Here is a 21,293-nt window from a genome sequence, read left to right as displayed (position 1 = left end):
GTCGAAAGAACGTGACGTAATATTATCGGTGGGGTCTCGTTAATTCGTGACTGAGCTTGACAAGGGCTGTGTGGGTAAAGAAATATCTACGTGTTTGACACACTATTGCGTTATATTTTGTTAAAAATTAATCTTTTAAGGTATAAAATTAATCATTTTTGTCGAAAATTCCACTATTGGGTTAAAAGTTGAACTACTTTGTTAAAAATGTATTGTTTGGTGCATGGCTTTAGTTGAAAATTGATATCTTTGTTTGACAATTTTATTTTATTTTTTAAAGTCCTTGACTTTTGTTTGATTGTTTATTTTTTCATTTTTTGGTCAAATTTATTTTTCTCAAAAGTTGAAAATCCAATGAACTGTTTACAAATGCATTTTTTTTAATTCGTTTTTTTCTTCAAAAATTTAATCTTCTTGGTTGAAAATTCATGTTTTCGGTTAAAAATTAAATTATGTAGTACAGAATTATTCTTTTTTGAGAATAAAAATGTTTTGTAAAAATTTATTTTGATTTTTTTTTATGTTATTCACATTTATATTTTCCATGTGTTTTTGGACGGCCCATTCTGAATACTTTTGAATCCCCTATAATATTTTTTCGCAAAGGTTATAGTTATTACTAAAGCTCTAAAATAATTAATTATAAATAATTTTGATCTCTTCGACATATTATCATGAAAAGATACCATGGGAAAGTAATTTTGGAAATCGTTAGTATCAGAGTTGTTTGTGGATATTTAGGGAAAAAAAGGTAATAAGTTGTTAGAGACAGTAAAAATAGATAAAATGTCCACGTGGCGTAGTAATGAAAAAGGTAAGGTATTCGTTTAACTCGAATAATAAACAAGCATGGTATTGTTATTATCCATTGCGATTAATCGTCTACGATTAATTGTATCTCTGATACGTAGAATATTAATAAAAATTAAATTTGCTATTTCTTTTATATGTGAGTAAAGCACTAAATTATTTACATTTAATCAAATATTTCAAAAAGACTGATAAATAAGTCTTCATAAAATTTTATTTATTTAAATTCAATTATATTTTCAGTAATATCTGATATGCAATATTAAATTTCTCACCATTAATTGTTTAAATACTAAATAAATAAAGACATTTCTAATTGTGTTATGTATATTAATTTTATGTCACTGCATTATTATATGAAAAAAAATTATAAGTAATTATTCGAAAAAATTTTATGGTATTTTGATTTAATTTTTTGCTATTTATGACTGCAATATGAATAAAAAATACAAGTATCTGTTTCTTTAAGTTTTTGGTGAATATCGTATAAAAAATTTTTTTACACTTAAATATCATTACAATTGTTTAAACAATAGAAATACTTGTTTGCCCCCTCCAAAAGGTTTCAGGAGCTGTTTTGAGGACTTCCAACTAAAATGCTTCGTTGGCGCTACTATTTGGGTAATCCGAACTGAAAACAGTTAGAAATTAGCTAAGAAATTCAAGTAAATTACATTCACATAAAGTCTAAATTGAACCGATCTGATAGGTAGTTGTGCTCGATATGAAATGTTCAGTTTGGAAATTCGAACTGAGTACAATTAAAAAAAAAAACTCGTAAATCCAAATAAATCCGAACTAAACCCAGTTTGGAGTGAATTCAGCACCCTGAAAAAATTACAGTTTATAAATCCAAATTTATCCAGTTTTGAAAATGCGAAATGCACTATTTTGGGACGCCCCGAATTGAACAATTAAAAATTAAGCGTTTTACAAATATTAAGCCTTAAAAATCAAAAGATTTTATATTCAGTCTTCAAAATTCAATCATTTATATTTTATCACGTGATAGTATACGTTTTTCTATTGAGAGTAAGAATAAAAAAATGCACGGTATGTTTCCGGTTTCTCGGTCTAGTGGCCACCTCAAACGATTCAAATATTTATTTTTATTGTTATTTTTCAGACCCTAATGAAAGTTAATCAAGGATTACTGGACACGTGTCACTTATCTCATCCTTCTTTGGACGCGATTTGTGCAGAGGCTAAAAATTATGGGCTAGCAGCAAAACTTACGGGAGCTGGTGGAGGAGGTTACGCTTACATCTTACTTCTTCCAACTACTCCAAACGAAGTTATCAGTAGTCTTTCTCGAAAGTTAATCGCAAATGGATATCTTGTTACATTAACGAACTTGGGTGGTTCTGGGGTAGAAATTTATTCTTAAAGATTTTGGTTCTGTTTTTTTTACACATTTTCTCTTAATAATTTATTGAATTAGCTTATAGAGCTTTGCTCTTTTTATAATGTTTCTCGAATTTTGTATTTAAATACTTCTTACTGCCTAATATGTCAGTATCTATGTGTTCAAGAAGGGATCTGTGACGGTGCATTTAAGTTATACATTTTGATACTACAATGTTAATGTTTAAATAAAAAAAGGACATTTTGGATTTTAAGTTTCATAGTTAATTTAAATGCCACTTAAAATTATTTTTCAGTAAACAAATAAATAAACCAAAATACTTAATTTCTGGATTAAATTTGTTTTTTATTGGTAAAAATGGTTTGCATAAGGTAGAAATCATGTTTAGTATCACAGTACAATTGTACATATAAAAGAAATTTTGGACAGCTGCTCGAAAATCGTGTTGCTAATAAAATATTTTTAGTTTCTTAAATGTAACAGTAAAGCTTTACATGGAAGTCAATCTTTAAGAAGCTGGTTACATTTTACAAGAAATGTGATAAATATTAATAGTCTAAACGGATTTTACGACTGAAATAAGAAAAAAAAGTTTCGCCAAACTGTACTTTTACTCAATTAAAAAGTTTTCCCTAATACACGGTGTCGATCACGTTCATCTAATACTGTAAAAAAAATGAGTAATCGCTCGTGACACAAATTATTCTAAGCCATAATCACTTGATCAAAGTTATTGATAAGACAAAACTAGAATAATAATAACTAATACAAAAATCTAATAAATGAGAATAATCCTCAAGATTTCGCATTATAGTTTTGAAAAAAAGTTTCTTTGAAATCCACACATTTTCTGAAAAAATCCGCAGTATTGTACAAGAAGTTTGATCTGTCGTAAAAATTAAAACCCCAGCACAATAAGTGCAAAAGCAACGTTGACTAATGTTAGAATAAAAATTTCGATGCTCGGTTAACCAAAGCGTACATACATTTTTTCTATAAATAATTTTACAACGCATACCTTCATGTAAAAGTCAAAAAATTTTATACAAAGATAAAGAAGCGCCCTCGCAAAGTAAAGTATTTTCAAACATTTTACAAAAATTTGTCTCCCAATTTCAGTCAATTCTATACAAAATGTTTCTTCTACAAATAAATATCTGTAAATCTAATTCTCGTCGAGAAACATCCAAATACTTTTTTTTTAACTCGTTATTTCATGCTTCGTATCATATACATACATAAAATGGATAGGTAGAATTACTCCTAAAGCCGAAGTTTAATTTGTTCATTCAGAATGACTTAAAAAAGCAAAACTAAAAACTAAATAATCCACAGATGAAAATGCCTTTGGCGCGTATTACAAATCTTGCTCTGTTTCGGGATTAGGATTAATATCACACAATTGTAAGTAACGTGATGCACGGTAATTGGCAATCGTGATTGTGAAAACGAAAATTCACTTAAAATTAAATAAAACTATATATGCTTAAAACAATTATAAATAGGCTACGACTACGCGGAGAGAATTTCCAGTAGATTAATTCACGACACTGCTCCTTGATTTTATCACGCTTTAGTGCGAAAAATAATATCTCTAAATCCTTGCTTTTAAAGCATAAGTCTCGAAGTTTCAGGCATTAGGCCACACTCCTTTGCTCTTAGGTCTCGAATTTTATGCTTTTAGATCAAAGAGTTCGAATCTCTAAAGCACGCAAAAATTGTAGCGCTAAAATCACAGGCTTCCGTGAATTAATCTCTTGAAACTTCCCTTCGTGCGGTCGACTCGCAAAATTTAGAGATTTGGAAAAATGGACGAACTAATCATTCCGAAAATTTGGGACTACTGGCCAAGCTTTTAAAGAATATTTGACTACTGATCCCAAATATCGGGACCGCGAGACAATTCGGTATAAATAATCGGTCACGTTAAAAAAATCTCGAAAAGAAGCTAAATAATGACATTTGTACACATCTGGTAAATATGCTAAGCAAATTAGATAATAGAGTATAGACTACTATGTTATTTACAAGCCATAAATAATAGATAAAATTATGCATATAAACAAACAATGGGAATGAATATGAAAATGTGTGATATGTTCTCGTTAAAAAAACTACACTAGCTAATTGATGAAATTATCAAGAATGTGGAATTCTATACGAATAATATCGTTTGCACAATGCACATAGCCGCTAAAAATGCCTACATTAAAATAATTTCGTGGTTAAAATAAATTTAAAACTTACGAAACTTTCGTTTGGCGAACCAAATATTTCTGTACAAACAAAAATTGAACAAAAAGTATTCTGTTTTCATAGTTATAAAAATTGTACTACTCGTTTATTCCTACGGTTGGGAAAGATTAAACTTGAAGCTGAAATTATTCAGCAGGGAAATAGTATCTTGCGGTAACTAATTATTGCCACGTCAGTTTAGTTTTATGAAGGATTGTTACTTGTGATTCGTTGCCGAGTATTCGATAAACCGTTTAGTGCCAATTGATTAGGATCAACACTATCGATATTATCTTCGAATTCCTCGTAACTACTCACTATTCCCGATGCATCATGAGTCTCTGCTAATTTGACCTCTGCTAGCCATTCGTATATTTCGTTAGTATACATCCTCGTCTGAAGAATTTCACGCGTTCGAGGCCGAGATCCGATAAATGCCATAGTTCCCTAAAAAAAAATTTGTATAATGTCAATTCTGGAATTCATAGGTATTAAATTAATGAGAAATAAATTAGAATCTTACGCCGCTCATTAAGGAGGATCGAAGTTGCTCTAAAAGTTGGAAATCCTCTACGATAGATTGTAGCTCCTCCCATTTTAATTCGACTTTCTCGTGTAGCATTTTTTCCTCTGTAAAGTAAATGGGTAATATTTGTTAAAAATAGTTGAGATCAAATACGGCTTAAAAGATTAGGGACCGTATATAAATTACGTAACAGCTCAAAGGGGGGAGGGGGGTTCGAGACAATATGTTACAATTTGTTACGACAGGGGGAGGGGGTTCTTCACTCATGTACGTAATTTTTGCAAATTCGCAAAAAATTTCTCCTGAAAATTATCTTTTTAGTTACAAATTTTATTATTTCGTTGAAAATTTAACAATTTTCTTAAAAGTACACCCTTTTTGGTCGCAAATTCAACTGCTTCGTTATAAATTCGTCTTCTTGGATTAATAATTCAGCTCTTTTCGTAGAAGATTATGTTTTTTGTTTAAAATTCATATTTTGTTCCTAATGAATCAACTAAAATCGTTTTTGGATGAAAACTATTTTTTCGCAAAATTTGTCTGATTTAAACGTTTTACTGCATGTTTCTTAGATACAAATGCAACTTTTATGTTGAATATTCAGCCATTTTCTAGAAAATATAATTTTTGTTTATAATTCGTATTTTTGTGTTGAAAAGACAGTTTAAATCTTTTTAGATAAAAATTGCACTATTTATGTTGTTGAAAATTTGTGTTTTTGATTTTCATATGATTTTCATATTTGATTTTCATATTTGATTTGCTTTAGCAGAAATGACATCTTTCTTGGATAAAAATGCAACTGTTTAGTTGAAAATTGAACAGTTTTGTTGAAAAGTTATACTTTTTAGTTGAAAATCCGGATGAAAATTCAACTATTTTTAAAATAAAATTTAAATAAAAAAATGTATCTGTTTTCAGACAAAAATGCAATTTTTTGGTTGGAAATTAAACTATTTTGTTAAAAAGTCATACTTTTTGTTCGAAAATTCTGCTGTTTTTTTGTTGTTGAAAATTTCACAATTGCATAGAAAATTTACTTTTTGTTTAAAATTCATATTTTGGTGTTGGAAAAGAAACTGAAATCTTTTCTGGATGAAAGTTCGACTTAAAAAAATATTGGTCGTTTTCTTTTTAATTAAAAATTCATCTGTTTTGGTATAAATTTAATCTTTCTTGGATAAAAATACAACTATTTGGTAGAGAATTAAACTATTTTGTTTAAAATTCAACCCTTTGGATGAAAAAATTCGCCTTTTTGGATTAAAAATACATTTTTTTCGTAGAAACTTATTTTTTATTAAAAAGTTCATATTTTGTTCTTGAAAAGTAAAATTGGAATCTTTTTTGGATGACAATTCAACTATTTGTTAGCCATTTAAAAATAAAAATTCATTTATTTTAATATAAATTTCATCGTTTTTTATAAAAATGCAACTATTTGGTAGAGAATTAAACAGTTTTTAAAAAAAAGTCATCCTTTTTTATTAGAAATTTGTATTTTTGAATTAAAACTTCAATTTTTTCCGTAGAAACTTATTTCTTATTTAAAAATTCATATTTTAATCCGAAGTCAACTAAAATCTTTTTTAACAGAAAACTCAACTCTTTTTTTCAAAATTTATCTTTTGGATTGAAAAATTCATTTATCTTTATGAAAATGAAACTTTATTGTTAAAAATTATTATTCTTTGCTTAAAAATTCAACTATTTTCTTGGAAATATTTGATTAAATCACCTTGTTAAGAAATCATTTTTTTTGTTTGAAGATTGATATTTTTAGTAGAAAGTAAATCTCTTTTAATGAAAGTTTAAATATTTTGTTGAAAATTCAACAACTTGTGTAAAAGGTAAACTGCATTGTTAAACATTTATATTTTATATGGTAGTCTTATGTCTTTTTATGTCTTATTCCTTTTTTAGTTTAAAATTAATTTTTAAATAAAAATGCAACTGCCATTTTTTTAAGATTCATATTTTTTAGTTGAAATGTCTCTTTTTTAGGAAAAAACATAATTTGTTTGGTTTGAAATTTCATTTTTGTTGGGTAAAAATGCATCTGGATCGTGGAAAATTAATTTTTTGCTGAAAAGTCGTATCTTTTGTTTGAACATTCAATTTTTACAGAGAAAATTCCTCTTTTGACTTGAAGGTTTAACGATTTAGATAATATGTGATTTCTTACTTAACTGAAAAATCTTTTTTTGTTGGATATTCGTCTTTTTAGTTTTCAAAATTTTTTATTATTAAATGCATCTTTTTTTATTAAATATAAACTATGACCCTTTTTTCAGCATTTATCTTTTCATTGTTTCATTTTGTTGAAAATTCTAGTAGCTTGTTAAAAAACCATCTTTCATGGTAGAAAATACATTTTTTAAAATAAATTATTTAATTTGTAAATGTTAAATTTATATTTCAAACGCTGTTTTATTCGGTTTATATTAAGATTCCATATTTAAAGTATTCCAAGATTAAAATGCTGGTATTTGAATAGTAATAATCAACGAAAATGAAAAATTAGTCAAGGAAAAATCAGCGAGTTTTGAAAATGAAGTTCTCAGACACCCTGCCTAATTCTACTAGCAATAACTAGCAAAACAGTTTTAGGAACTAAAAATTACGTGCAGCAAGAGCGAGGGGGGTAGAAATATTTTGTTACGGTTTGTTACAAAAGGTAAAGGGGACTTAGAGAAGTCCTATAATCCGTTACGTAATTGAAGTACGGCATCTTATTTATAATTGTATTTTTTCAAACTTTCTACAAATAAATTTAACTTTTGTGAGAAGGTTCTTACCATCTATTTTTGAAGTCTGCCTCTTGTATTGGATTCTGAATCTGAATGCTTCGAGGAAACTGGACACGACGATCGTTAAAACAATCATGGTCACCAAGTAAAAGACCATGAAGTACGCTCGTGTATAATTGCCAACAATAAGAGCATAGGCGTTCATCAATATGAACCAATTATTGACAACCGTTAATTCGAAGAGTGTCATTCCGCTCGCTACTAAATTGTCGAAAGTGTTGAGATAATAATATCCCAAGCTCGTAGTTTCATTTACTGAGTACTTGTAAAAGTCCTCAACTGTCGTATTCCTGAAAAAATGTAAAAAATATACAGTATTAGAAAAATTATTGAATTAATTGAAACGACGAAATACTTACTTGCAGCAATTTCGCATATCGTATCCAGCAAAAAGTTCCATTCCGATGATGGCGAAGAAGTAATACAAAACGAGCATCACGATTGCAGCGGAGCACATAAGAGGAGTCAAAATTACCAATGTTCCAAAAACATCTCTATATCTTTTTTTGATTTTAAAAAGTCTCAGCATTCTCAGTGGTCTGAAAACTACGAAGAATGTTGCCGTGGGAAAGAGTGTTAGAATCAGTGCACCAACAAGGGTCATGATCGATGCACCTAAATCGAACAGATTCCATCCGGAACTGAGATATCTTCTTACACCAAGGCCTAGAACCTTCGTCAGAGCTTCAGCTGCAAAAGCTATGCACAATAATGATTTATTAGCACTCTTTTTAACTTAGAGATATTGTTAAAACGCCAGAAAATTCAAACTTGAAGCTGATTTTTTTTTATTTTAAGTAAACAAAACTTAACCGCAAATTAAAATCATCAACTCAAAAAATTCTGAAAGATATAAAAATTCAGAAATTACAAGTTAAAAAGTTCTTTAATCTATAAGCATAAAATGGGAGCCTTCTGATTTGCAGTTTTAATTCTCTACAAGGGCTTCACAATGGCGCACTGTCTGAAAATAAAGGACTCAAAATGCTAGAATATGAAATTAGAGACATTCAACACTCTTGAATTCGAAATTCTAAGCTTGAAAAATTGAATAGTTTTAAATTAAGTGCCGTTATATTTAACAATAATTTCAGAAACACGTATTACTAATTCTACATTTATATATGAAACGTTTTAGATTCAAAATTTAAAACAGGCTGAAAAACTAACATTTTTACATAGAACATTTAAAAAATATATTATAAACATTTGAAAAAACTCCTAGTTATACGTGTTATTAAGAAAGAATAAACAAAATAATATATTAAAAAATAACTTAATAATTTATTTAAAAAATAGAAAAGGTTTTGTAAAGAAAAAAACGGAAAACTACTAAATTTCTATGATACTATTACCGAGGCGAAATTAATATTAAATATGCCAAAATAAACGAATAAATTATTATTATTATTGCGAAAAATATGGTTTCTCTATTTATTTGTTTATTTTTGCATGGTTAATTTTGTTAAAATTTCTCTTCATGGATACTGCTTTTGTAATGCTATCGTCCAAATTTGGGAGCCTTCTGCTTCATTGTTTAACAAGTTTTTAATAAATTATTTAGTTACTTTTCAAATCAATTTTAAAACATTTTTAATTTGGGTTTAATTGAAGAATTTTTTGTTTATTGTTCACCTCGCGTGAGGCTGGGAGTTTTTTCACATATTTTATGATATAATTTGTTCAAACTATTAATTTAGTTATTTTAAGTAGTTTTTTAAAAATATATATCTTTTTTGGTCTTTGCCAAAAAGTTGTGAAATTTGAACTATAACTTTCTTTAAATGGGACTTAAAAAAATAAACCTAAAATATTATGAAAATACCAATTTTAGATATCAAGAATTATATTTTTAATGTATACAAATTTTAAAACAAAAAGTATATTTATTGCGTTTTTTTGTTTATACAAGCGTATTTATATCAATTTGAAACTGTTTTATTTTATAAAAAAGCAATTAAAATCTTTTTAGAACCATTTAGAAAATGTTATAAAATACTGAACTAAATTAAAATAAATAATAATTCAATATTCCTTATTTGATATTTTTATTTAAAGATGAGTACTTCTCATTTGAAAAAATAAAGGCACGTTTAAAACCATATTTTAGGAAGATGATTATTGATAATTTTCAATAAATAGCCCTTTCTCTGATCAGTTTTCACCTAAATTTTCAACAGCTTTAAGTGTCGAAACGAGATGTTTGAAATGTTGAAACTGTTGAAAATGTTGAAAATGTTGAAACTTAGCTAAAAACTACTTTGGTGTAAGTACTTTATCCAATAGTATTATTACAAAACATCTATTTAACCATGGACATGTGTAAAGCTGCCGGGGCCTAAATTTCACGTTTTGGTAACGATCTTTTTACTTTACATTTGTTAAATTCGTACCGTTTTTTTAAAACTTTTATTAAAGAGTTTTTTTCATATACTCACTTCCACCAAATAGAAATGAGTCCCAGCATGCTGCGAACTTGTGTGCCGAGTCAAGTCGACTTTCGATTGGTTCTAGCAGTCGAACCACCATCGCTATTCCATTTCCAACGATGACAGCATCTGTAAATCCGAATTTTAGACACAGATTTATTTATAGGACTGCTCTCAAGTATTTATAAAATAATAACAGGTAATAATAACATATTTGACCGGGAAAACCCGGGAATTTATTTAGATTTTCATTATTTTCATAATTTAGGTAAATTTAGGAAAGTGATTTCTACTTTATCTACAGTCTCAGATATTTCAGATTATTTTCAGGTTGAAAATTCTTTATTTTAGTTGAAAATTTATCAATTTGGTTAAAACTAAATCCTAATTTTGGTTCAGAATTAATCTTGTTCAAAACTCAACAATTTGGATCAAATTTTGTCTTTTTTAATTGAAGATTCAACTATTTCGTGGAAAATCCACATCATTGATTAAAAACCGATTTTTTTATAGAAAACTATTCATGTATTGCTTATTACTATTACTTGGTTGGAAGAAGGTTTTTGTTGAAAATTAATTTGTTTGTTTGAACTTTTATTATTTTAATAAAAAATTCATTTCTTTCGTTGAAATATGAATTATTTAATTAAAAACTTGTTGGAAAATGATCTTTTGTAGTTGAAAATTCATCGTTTTTTATAAAAATTAATCTTCTTGATTGGGAATTCATCTTTCTGGTTTACAATTGAACTATTCCAGTTAAAAATGAACAATTTTAGTAAAAAATTCATTGCTTTGTTTGAAAATGTAACTTTTTTTTAAAGTTAGTTTCTTTTGCAGAAAGTAATTTTTTAACTGAAAATTTAAATTATTCCAATTGAATTTTTCATATTTTTAGTTAAAAATTCTTCTGTTTGGTTTCAGTTGAAGATTCATTGTTTTCATTGAAAACTCATATTTTAGTTGATAATTCAATTATTACAGTTAAAGGTTCATTATTGGAGTTAAAAATTCACCAGTTAGGTTGCAAATTAAACTATTTTCCTGAAAATCTGTTCTTTTTTGTTCAAAATTAAATTTTTCAACTAAAAGTTGAACAATTCCATTTTTGTTGGAAATTGATCTTTTCTTGTACAAAACTCGACAATTTGGATGAAAATTGTTTCTTTTTAAATTGAAAATTCAACTAATTCGGTGAAAATGCGCATATTTTATTAAAAATCGATTTTTTTTTGTAGAAAATTATCTTTTTCTTCGCAAGTTAATCTTCTCGTTTTAAAATTCTCCTTTTCGGTTAAAAATGCTAGTATTACTTATTTCTATTACTTGGTTGAACTGAACTATTTTCTTTTAAATCCGTTTTTTTTCAAAATTAATTTTTCAAATAAAAGTTCAAATTTTTGTTGGAAATTGGCATTATTTAGTGGAAAATTTAAGTATTTTTTCAAAATTAATTAATTTTGTAATATTTTGCGCTGTTGTGTTAAAGGATGTTTAGAATGAACGTCATAAATTAAAATAAATGTTTGCATTTAGCGACAAGTATGAATATGTTACTTTTAGTTAACCGGGAAAATTGAAAAACTTGACCGGGAAAAACCGGGAATTTGAAATCCACCGCTGAATCGCCACCCTAATAATAAGATGGAAAAAAAAGCATTGCTTACATATAAGTGACTCAAAGTAGGGCCATGAAATAGCTATGTTTGCTCCTTGGCAGAGGAACTGTAACGGTCTCCAAGCTGCATGATACCAGGGGATACTGGAATACTGAGGTTCCCAGCAAAGAACCGTCACATCGTAAACGGAAAGAAATTCTTCCGTACTTAGGGTGCCCGTACCCGAAGCATTCATGAGTCGAAACATCAAGACCACATCTCTGAAAGCTAAAAGAAACCATTTTTTTCTCAAACTTTCTAAACGGATCCACTTTCACAATAAAGAACAATTCCATAAATTCAGTTTGTTAATGCCTACATTTCTTTGGAGCATAATATCGCATTAAACCCTCGAACTGACGGAAACTCATCTTGTCAGGATTTTGTTTGGAAACTAAGAGCTTGAAAGCATGCTGACAAGCTTTTCTTTTGTGGAGGAACAGCTTCTTAAATTTGTCTCTTTGGGCGGACGTAAATGTCTCATTGACAACGGCTAACATGAGATTCATCATGACGTAGAGCATCGTGCAAAGGTAGGACACGAAGTATATGGCGTACCATTTATTCTTCGAATACGACTGCATCATTACATCCGGGAAACTGCAAACGACGACAAAATATTTAGAATTGAACAAACGTAAAAAAAATCGCGACTAAAATTATGTACAGGGAGTTCTACTTTTATCTTAGTTTGCAGTTAACTAAACGCTAAATGTTGCTCTAATTCTTAGGGACCGTACTTCAATTAGGTAACAGCTCAGGGGGGGGGGGGGGGGGGGGGGGGGGGGGGGGTTGAGACAGTGTTGCAACTCACCTACGTAATTTTTGCATATTTGCAAAAAACTTTTTCCAGAAGATTATCTTTTTAGTAATAAATTTCATTATTTGGTTAAAAATTAAACAATTTTCTTTAAAAGAAATCATTTTTGGTTGCAAATTTGACTGTTTTTTTTCAATTCGTCTTTTTGGGTTAAAAATTCAGCTATTTTTGTAGAAGATTAACCTTTTGTTAAAAATTCATATTTTGTTTCTGATAAATTGACTGAAATATTTTTGGTTGAAAACTATTTTTGCCGAAAATTTGGCTTTTTGATTTAAAAGTCCATTTTTTTTGGTATCAATATTGCATATTTTTGAAAAATGCAACGGTTTTGATGAAAATTAAACTATTTCCTGGAAAATTACATTTTGTTTGAAATACCTATTTTTGTGTTTAAAAGTCAATTTAAATCTTTTTGGATAAAAATTTAACTCTTATATTTTGAAAATTTGTGTTTTTGATTTAAAAATTGACTTTTGCAAGTAAAATTTTCATTTTTCTTGGACAAAAATGCAACTGTTTTGTTGAAAATTTAACAATCTTCTTAAAAAATTCTATTTTCTGGTTAAAAATTCTACTATTTAGCATAAAATTAACTTATTGTTTACAACTCTTAGTTTGACGTAGAAAAGTGAACTGGAATCTTCTTTGGATACAAACTTAACTACTGTTTTTAATATATTTTTTTTAATTCATCAGTTTTAGGAAAAAAATTCGTCTTTATTGAATAAAAATGTAACTTTTCGATTGAAAACTCAACCTCTTTTTTGAATTTTTGTGTTTTTGATTTTAAAATTCACCTGCTTTAGCAGTTTTCTTGAAAAGTCATACTTTTTGTTAGAAAATTCTGCTGTTTTTTTTTTAATTTAACTATTTCGTAGAAAATTTACTTTTTGTTTAAATTTAATATTTTGTTGTTGAAAATAGAACTGAAATATTTTCTGGATGAAAATTCAACTTAAAAAAAATTATAATTAAAAATTCATCTGCTTTAAGAGAAATTTAATCTTTCTTGGATAAAAATGCAACTTTTTATTTGAAAATCATACTGTTTTGTTTAAGATTTAACTATCTCAAAGATTTACTTTTTGTTGAAAATTTATATTTTGGTTTTGAAAAATGAACTGAAATGTTTTCTGGATGATGAAATTTCAATTTAAAAAATTGTCGTTTTTTATTGAAAATTCATCTGTTTTAGTACAAATTTGGTCCTTCTTGGATAAAAATTCAATTATTTGGTATAGACTTAAACTATTTTGTGAAAAATGTATCCTTTTTAGTAGACAAAAAGTTCGTTTTTTTATTGAGAATTCAAAATTTTGTCGTATAAACTTATTTCTTTTCAAAAATTAATATTTTGCTCTTGGAAAGTAAACTGGAATCTTTTTTGGATGAAAATTGAACTATTTTTCTGAAAATTGACGTTTTTCATTTAAATATATTTATTTGTTCTAGTAGAAATATTATTTTTTGAAATGAAAATTTCATTTTTTGGTTAAAAATGATTCTTTTTTGCTTCAGTACACAACTATGTTATTGAAAATTTATTTTTTGATTGAAGACTCATGTCTTTGGTCGAAAAAACGCTTTAGTCAAATTTTTAGTCTTTTTTGTTTTGTTTAAAAGAATGTTTTAACTGAAAACATAAAGATTCATATTTTAGTTGAGAATCCTTCTTTTTTAGTAAAAATAATTATTTTCTTTTTTTAATGTTCATGTTTGTTTGGATAAAACTGCATCAGTTTTGTGGAAAATTAATTTTTAGTGAAAAGTCGTATTTTTGTTTGAAAAATGAATTTTTGCACAGAAAATTCGTGTTTTAGCTTGAAGGTTCAACAATTTAGAGAAAATTTTATTTTTTTCTTGAGTGACAAATCATTATCTGTTGAAACTTCGTCTTTTTGGTCTTAAAATTCTTTTTTTTTTTGTATAAATCTTATCTTTTTTGATTGAAATATAAACTATGAGACTTTTTTGTTGGGAATTTATATTTTTAGACTGACAATTCCAAATTTAATTATTTTGATAAAAATTAAAGTCTTTTCTTAAAAAGTAATCTTTTATAGTAGAAAAGACATTTTCCTTTTTAAAATAAATTAATTAAAATTTTAAAGAATGACCGAAAAAATCGCATTTGTATGCCCTTAAATTCGGACTTCCAATCTATACATAAAGTTAGTTTATTATGACACATTAATCGTATGTAAGCTTCAGATTGGTCTGCATTTTTTCAAGACACGAGGAAAGAAAGTTTTCTTTTTGCTTTACCTGTCAGTAGATTATTTGAATCTTTTCAGGTGGAAAATTCCTAATCTATAATTGATAGCGAAAAATGTCCAAAACAAAAGTTAAATATAGATATCAATAGCAGACAGATATAAGCTACGAATTATTGCAGATTTACACTCCTGGGAAGGGAGTCTGCCATATGTCAACATAGTTAATGGAAACTTTGTTAGTGCTGGCGCATAAAAGAAAGAGGGTTTGATTCTACGCAAAATATGTCTTAAATTTGATAACAACTTAAGAAAGCTGACCTTGAACTTGGGTCTTTAATCTTGATCTGTAACACTTTTCACTATTATTCATAGCTGTGAAATAATTTACCTGCAAAAATTCTAACAATCTACCTACAGATAGGGCAAAGTGAAAAATTTGGTCCCTTAAATCTCGAAAACAAAAGATCAGACGATCCAGAAACTTTCAAAGAATCAATGCCTCGTGATAAACTAACTTTTAGTATAAATTAGAAGTCCGAATTCGCAGGCGCACAAATGGGCGAATTCAGACTTATTTTTTCGGTCACTCTTTGTATCTGAAATACTGTTTTATTCTTTTTATTAATTATTCTATGTTAAAAGTATTACAAGATTAAAAGGCTGGTATTTGAATATAAATGATCAAGGAAAATGACAAATTTGTCAAGGGAAAATCAGGGAAATTTGAAAATAAAGTTCTCGGATACCCTTCCTAATTCTACTAACAATAGCTAGCAAAACATTTCTGGAAACTAGAAATTACGTACAGCAAGAGAGGGGTGAGGTGGGTTATAAATATTTTGCTACGGTATATTACAAGGGTTTGGGGAATCTCAGAGTGGGCCTATAATCCATTACGTCATTCAAATACTGCCGCCTATTTGATAAACACTGATTTACACATGATTTCAAGGGTCAACGATCTAAACCTGTTAATTGACATTTTTTTAAATTGATTTCTTTTTTATTTTCTGGAACATTTTTTACATAAAATTAATGTCCCGCAAGCGAAACGGCAAAATTCCTTTCAGTTTTTTAAATGGGTTTTCGAAAATCGCGTTTTGGTATCCACAGAATAGGTCCGCGGTATAAACATGTTAACTGCTGATGTCGTGAAAAGTTTTTTGTGGCGGCTTTCACGTCATTTTCGATGTTGTCGTCTGCATATCGCTGTAAAAACGAAGGTGAGCAACGTGTCTCATTTGCTAACACTCAGGAAATTTTTGCAATAATCTACTTAAAATTTTAGCAAGCACATCTGTGTTCGGCTTGCGATTCCAGACATTTTAAAATATAAAACTTGTCCGCAGCTTGAAAAACAACGCAAAAACATACGAGCCCTGAAAACAAAAGAAAACCGCAGCGGTAGAATACTGCAAATAACAGGTTTAGACCGCTAGACCCCTTCTAGATAACATATAAATTGCTTTCAATTGTCATAACTTACAATTTTGATTAAAATGTTATAAAGTTAACGTGTATTATTTTTCTCTAGTAAATGAACAAAAACACTTTACAGTTTAAGAAAATATTGAAAATTGCAAAAATAACAACGATTTTTCTTCGCCGTGTAAAATTTCTGAATTGTTGGTTAACAGGTTTAGACCGCGGGCCCTTCAAATGAACTTACTTGGCCGTCGTCAGTAGAACAAAGAGACTGACAAAGCTGTCTTGCAGAGTAGCAAAGTGAGTGTTCATTTCGTTGAACATATAATACCCAAGAACCATGTAAGTCGTTATAAAAAAGAGGAGAAGTCCCAGCATGTCCAGAATTGGTGGAAGAGTGAACAAGATTTGCCGAATGAATCTTCGCACACCTCCGCAGTATTTTGTGTCCACGAGAAAAATCGGCCTCAGCGCCCGAGTCACTCGAAAATGCGAAGACTGCCGAACCAAGATTGTCAAGGCCTCCATAAACATAATTACCAATGTAATACACTGAAAATAATACATTTTATTTTTTATTTCAGCCTCAAAGAATTAAAAAATAGGACATTAAAAAATACTATAAGACGATAATAAAATGAACATTTTTAGGGTAAATTAAATACAAAGATGCAACAACACATCGTGTAATATATATTCGATAAATTTCCACTGATATCCTGCATTTATTATTCCTTTTCTAATCCGCCATACGCAGTATTGTTCGAATAAACATGTGGGTTAACTTGCGTTATCGGCACAAGTGGTTCAATGGCACTTTACATACGTAATCACAAGATTTGCACCGGATTAGTCTGGTAGTCAAATAACTACTCATCCAAAGCACTCGCATAGTCAATAATTTTTTAAGTATAAAAGTTCACTGAAGCAACCCACACAACATTTTATGAATGATTACTTTTTTCTTCGACGATTTTGTCAATAACAACAACAAAAATACGAGATAAAAGTTACCTTTAGCATTGTTCGTTTATGTTTCAACATTGTACCCCATCCTATCCATCTTAATTTTAAAGTTAATTCGACGCCAATTGTGGTCAAAGCTAGAAGCTCTATTGTTCCATGTGCCCAGACCGGTAACTAAAAAATGAATTGGATTACTCACATAATTTGATTAAAATTTTCAAATTTGATTAACTAATCTTTCGGTTTTTTATTCAGTACCTTAAAAAGAGGAACTGCTGGTTCTTCGACGAATGCTAAGGCTAGCAAAAGTAAAGATGTTAACAAATCGAGGCCATAGTACCACCCATTGTGAACCAGCAAATAAGCTGGTAAATCCTCAGGATGCCTCGGGTGTGAATCGAATTTTTCGTTGTTTCTTCCTTCCTAAATTTAATTTATAAAACTTGTTTGATTTTAATAAAAATAGACTATTTGTTTTTAAAATAAATACGTTTTTTCTGGAATATATCTATGAGTAACAAAAATAATTTAATTAGAGCAATTAAATTCTTGCACACTGGTATACCTAATCGTTTCTTATTAGCAACGGCTGAGAAGAGAAGTGATTAATTTGATTTACGACTACTGTGAGATGTTTTGGATTTATATCTGGTGAACTCACTTCTAAAAAAATGGCAGCTTCGTGATAGTTCATTTCCCAGTACATTTCCGTATCCATGGTCACAACCTGCCTAGCAAGTGCTGCATTTTCGTTCAAAGCTTCACCTCCTAATGTGTCTAGTCCTATCCTGTGGCCCAATTCATTAGGAGTCTCATTGCTAGCCCTCGAAGATATTCTTGCTCGACTGTCTGAGGAAGGGCAAGACAAGATAGACCCATAGTCTAGAAAATATTGAAAGTATGCATAGGCAATGTAAGAGGAGCGTGCACTACACCCAAGTTATTACCCCGCATCTGAAGCTTAAAGCATGCAAAAAAATTCATAAACTTAACTTTATAAAAATATTTTTAAAATCGCTCCCCTTTATAATGCCTTTTTAATTCAATCGCCATGTGGATAGTTTGTGGGGTATGATAAAAGGCCATAATTGTCCACGAGAAGACCGGGGCACAGTGGTATGGAATAGGAATTTACTGTTCATAATCGTCCCCGGGTCGTATTTCTTAACCGATTTGAAAGTGTTTTTTAGAAATACTCAGCAAAATTGACCACTTCAGCTTTGTGAATTTTTATCCCAAGAAAAAATACCGATAGAAACTCACTATTAACCGCAATATTGCACCTGCATTCATAGAACATAATTAATTCTAATAATATTTAACTTAATGATGATACACATTTTTTTATATTTCTTTTATATTTATTTCTATTTTGTAAATGGCCCCAGAAAAAAATGGCTTTTTTCACTCTGTTTGCAAATATTTTTCATAAGAATCATAATTTGTAGTAAAAAATTAGCATACGTTAACAATTACTGTTTGTAATAATCATTTTTATACATATAAACATGCTTCACAATTGTCCTTGAAACGGTCTACATACTTCAAGATTGATCAAACATAAACAATATAGATTGTTAATACCAATTTAACTAAACACGTCTCCCGATTGGCCATTTACTCGTAGAAAAAATGGGATTTTCTTCAATTATTATTGGAGTGATATTTATTACGATTAGTCACCAACGTAATTGAATACAAAATAATTTATGTGATTGCTATAAATAATTTTTTAAACGAAACTAAGATTGATCATTTTTACATGTAAAAGGGACGGTTTTTCCCTTGAAATTTTTCGACAATAAACTAACAGTAATTCCAAAATGGGATATAGGACACTAAATAACAATTTGCGTAACTGCTAATAACAATTTTTATAAGAATCTTGAGACAATCTGCGTTTGTTCGTGGAAAAAAGTTAGTTTTTCTTCAATCATTGTTGTGATCATTTTATTACAGGTATTGAATCAAAGAAACAATTTATATTTATAATAATAATAAGAATATTATAAAAAAATTAAAATGAATAAATTACCATTCAGAAGTAGAAGCATTCTTGGGTTCGAATGGTTCTATTAGTTCATCATATAAATACAATCAAGAATACCACAACAATGATTGTTAGAGACAGTTTTTGATAGAAATTATTATTAAAAATTACGCAAATTTTTATTTAGTGTCACATATCCCATTTTGGAATCACTGTTAGTTTATTGTCGGAAAATTTCAGGGGAAAACACGTCCTTTTTACATATAAAGACGATAAATCTTAGTTTAAAAAAATGGTTTTAAAAAATCACATACATTATTTTTTATTCAATTTCGTAGATTATTCAATGTAATAAATGTCACTCCAATAATAATTGAAGAAAAAAACATTTTCTTCTATTAGGAAACGGCCGATTGGGAGACTTGTTTAATTAAATTGTCATTAACCATCTATATTGTTTACTTTTGATAAACCTTAAAGTATATAAATGTCTTTAAAGACAATTGTGAATCACTTTGGCCGGAAAAATCAATTTGACTATGAGAAAAACTCATTTATAAAGAATTTTTTCATAAAAATGTTTATAAAAACAGTAATTATTAATTTATGCTAATTTTTTGTTGCAAATTAAGACTCTTATGAAAAATATTAGGAACTAGTGTGAAGCAAACAATATTTTATATGAGAAAAAAACACTAATCAAAATATCTTTATAAAAAAAGTTTATAATAATTAAGTCAATTATTGTTTGAATTAATTATGTTCTATGAATGCAGGTGCAATAATTCCGGCTGATGGTGAGTTTCTATCTGTATTTTTTCTTGAGATAAAAATTCACAAAGCGGAAAATGGCCAATTTTGTCACTTTATTTGTTTATATATTGACACTCTGTGAAAAAAGTTTGAAATAGCAAGCCACAATTCTCTTAAAAATTCAAAGCTGAGAATTTCTGAAAAAAACTTTCAAATCAGTTAAGAAATACGACTTGTGGGCAATTATGAACAGTAAATTTCTATTCCAGACCACTGCAGACCAGTGCACTGTAAAGTCCTCGTGGACTAAGGTGGCCCAATTTTTTTAAAAATTTTAATGCATATATCGCCCCCAAAACTGTTTGAATCCATAAAATAGTAAATTCTTTTTTTTTAATAATATTAGAGGTTCCACAAGCCCAAATATATCCCATCAGAAAAAAATACGTTTTTGCTGATTTTATTCAGAATCGTCAACATTAGATGAAAGAAGTTGAAACTCAGCATTTCTCTTTATAATTAGCTATAGAATAAAAAAAGAATTAGTTTTTAAATATCACCCCCAGAAGTCTGTTTTATAGGATCCCAAAAATCCCATAATTGAAAAATTGAGTTTTGCGAGTTTTTGGCGCTAATTATGATTTTCTTTTAGTATAGAATTACAAATTCGCGGTTATTTCCTATTTTTTTTAATTCTTTTCAACTTTTCCATTCGATCAAGGCAACAAACAATTAAATTTAACAAAATTATTGTTACTTACAATTTTTTCGACTTTTAAGTTGTAGTGAGATAATAATTTAAGTATACGAACATAACTGTTTAAACTGTTTATTATTTTTTTATTAAAATTAACATTGAATAATGTTAGAAAGTTGAGGTTTCTTTTAAATTTACAATTTTATGGCTACTTTTCACACAGAATGTGGTATGCAATAATTACTGACATTTAATCAAAATGATTGAACCGCCGCGCCACATCGTAGAACGGGACATAGAATATTTCCCACTCCTCAAGAAATATTTTATATCTTGTTCTACGATGCGACGCTTCAATTGTTTATAACTATTTTCTCCCATTGTAATGCTAGAAAGTTGCGAGTTTTTCTGAATTTCTTTGCGTTTCTACGACTTTTTAGTTACAAAGAAATAATAAATATTAATATTCATTTATACAAAAAGGCTCTTGAGGGCATGTGACACAGCTAAATACCTATATTACCGACCTCACTTTTTCAGTTCACTGAATGTTTTTTTGAACCTAAGAACTTTTTTTGTAAATAAAATA

At 28.7% G+C, this 21,293-nt stretch overlaps 2 protein-coding genes across 3 annotated transcripts in view; one reads left to right on the top strand and one right to left on the bottom strand.

The window, feature by feature from the left end:
- The window catches only part of LOC117166907 (mevalonate kinase), a 6,745-nt gene extending 4,316 nt beyond the window's left edge, over positions 1-2,429 (top strand). The window contains exon 2 of the mRNA XM_033351357.1: positions 1,937-2,429. Coding sequence (XP_033207248.1) covers positions 1,937-2,197 — 261 coding nt within the window. The 3' untranslated portion in view covers positions 2,198-2,429. The remainder of the gene's footprint in view (positions 1-1,936) is intronic.
- A 71-nt stretch (positions 2,430-2,500) lies between these two features.
- Positions 2,501-21,293, bottom strand: part of LOC117166905 (two pore calcium channel protein 1-like) — a 22,567-nt gene continuing 3,774 nt past the window's right edge. Inside the window, exons 2-12 of one of the 2 annotated variants that reach the window (XM_033351351.1) lie at positions 17,926-18,146; positions 17,523-17,687; positions 17,313-17,438; positions 16,543-16,850; positions 12,154-12,434; positions 11,844-12,062; positions 10,186-10,305; positions 8,107-8,446; positions 7,736-8,037; positions 4,935-5,041; positions 2,501-4,858 (exon numbers count right to left, since the gene is read on the bottom strand). In XM_033351351.1, coding sequence (XP_033207242.1) covers positions 4,616-4,858; positions 4,935-5,041; positions 7,736-8,037; positions 8,107-8,446; positions 10,186-10,305; positions 11,844-12,062; positions 12,154-12,434; positions 16,543-16,850; positions 17,313-17,438; positions 17,523-17,687; positions 17,926-18,146 — 2,432 coding nt within the window. In that variant the 3' untranslated portion in view covers positions 2,501-4,615. The remainder of the gene's footprint in view (positions 4,859-4,934; positions 5,042-7,735; positions 8,038-8,106; positions 8,447-10,185; positions 10,306-11,843; positions 12,063-12,153; positions 12,435-16,542; positions 16,851-17,312; positions 17,439-17,522; positions 17,688-17,925; positions 18,147-21,293) is intronic. The other variant, XM_033351353.1, reaches the window with a different exon arrangement.

This window comes from Belonocnema kinseyi, chromosome 2, assembly GCF_010883055.1.
Source record: "Belonocnema kinseyi isolate 2016_QV_RU_SX_M_011 chromosome 2, B_treatae_v1, whole genome shotgun sequence".
NCBI classification, from domain to species: domain Eukaryota; kingdom Metazoa; phylum Arthropoda; class Insecta; order Hymenoptera; family Cynipidae; genus Belonocnema; species Belonocnema kinseyi.
The sequence above is the reverse complement of the archived record's forward strand: the minus strand, read 5'-3'. Positions and strand labels throughout refer to the sequence as shown.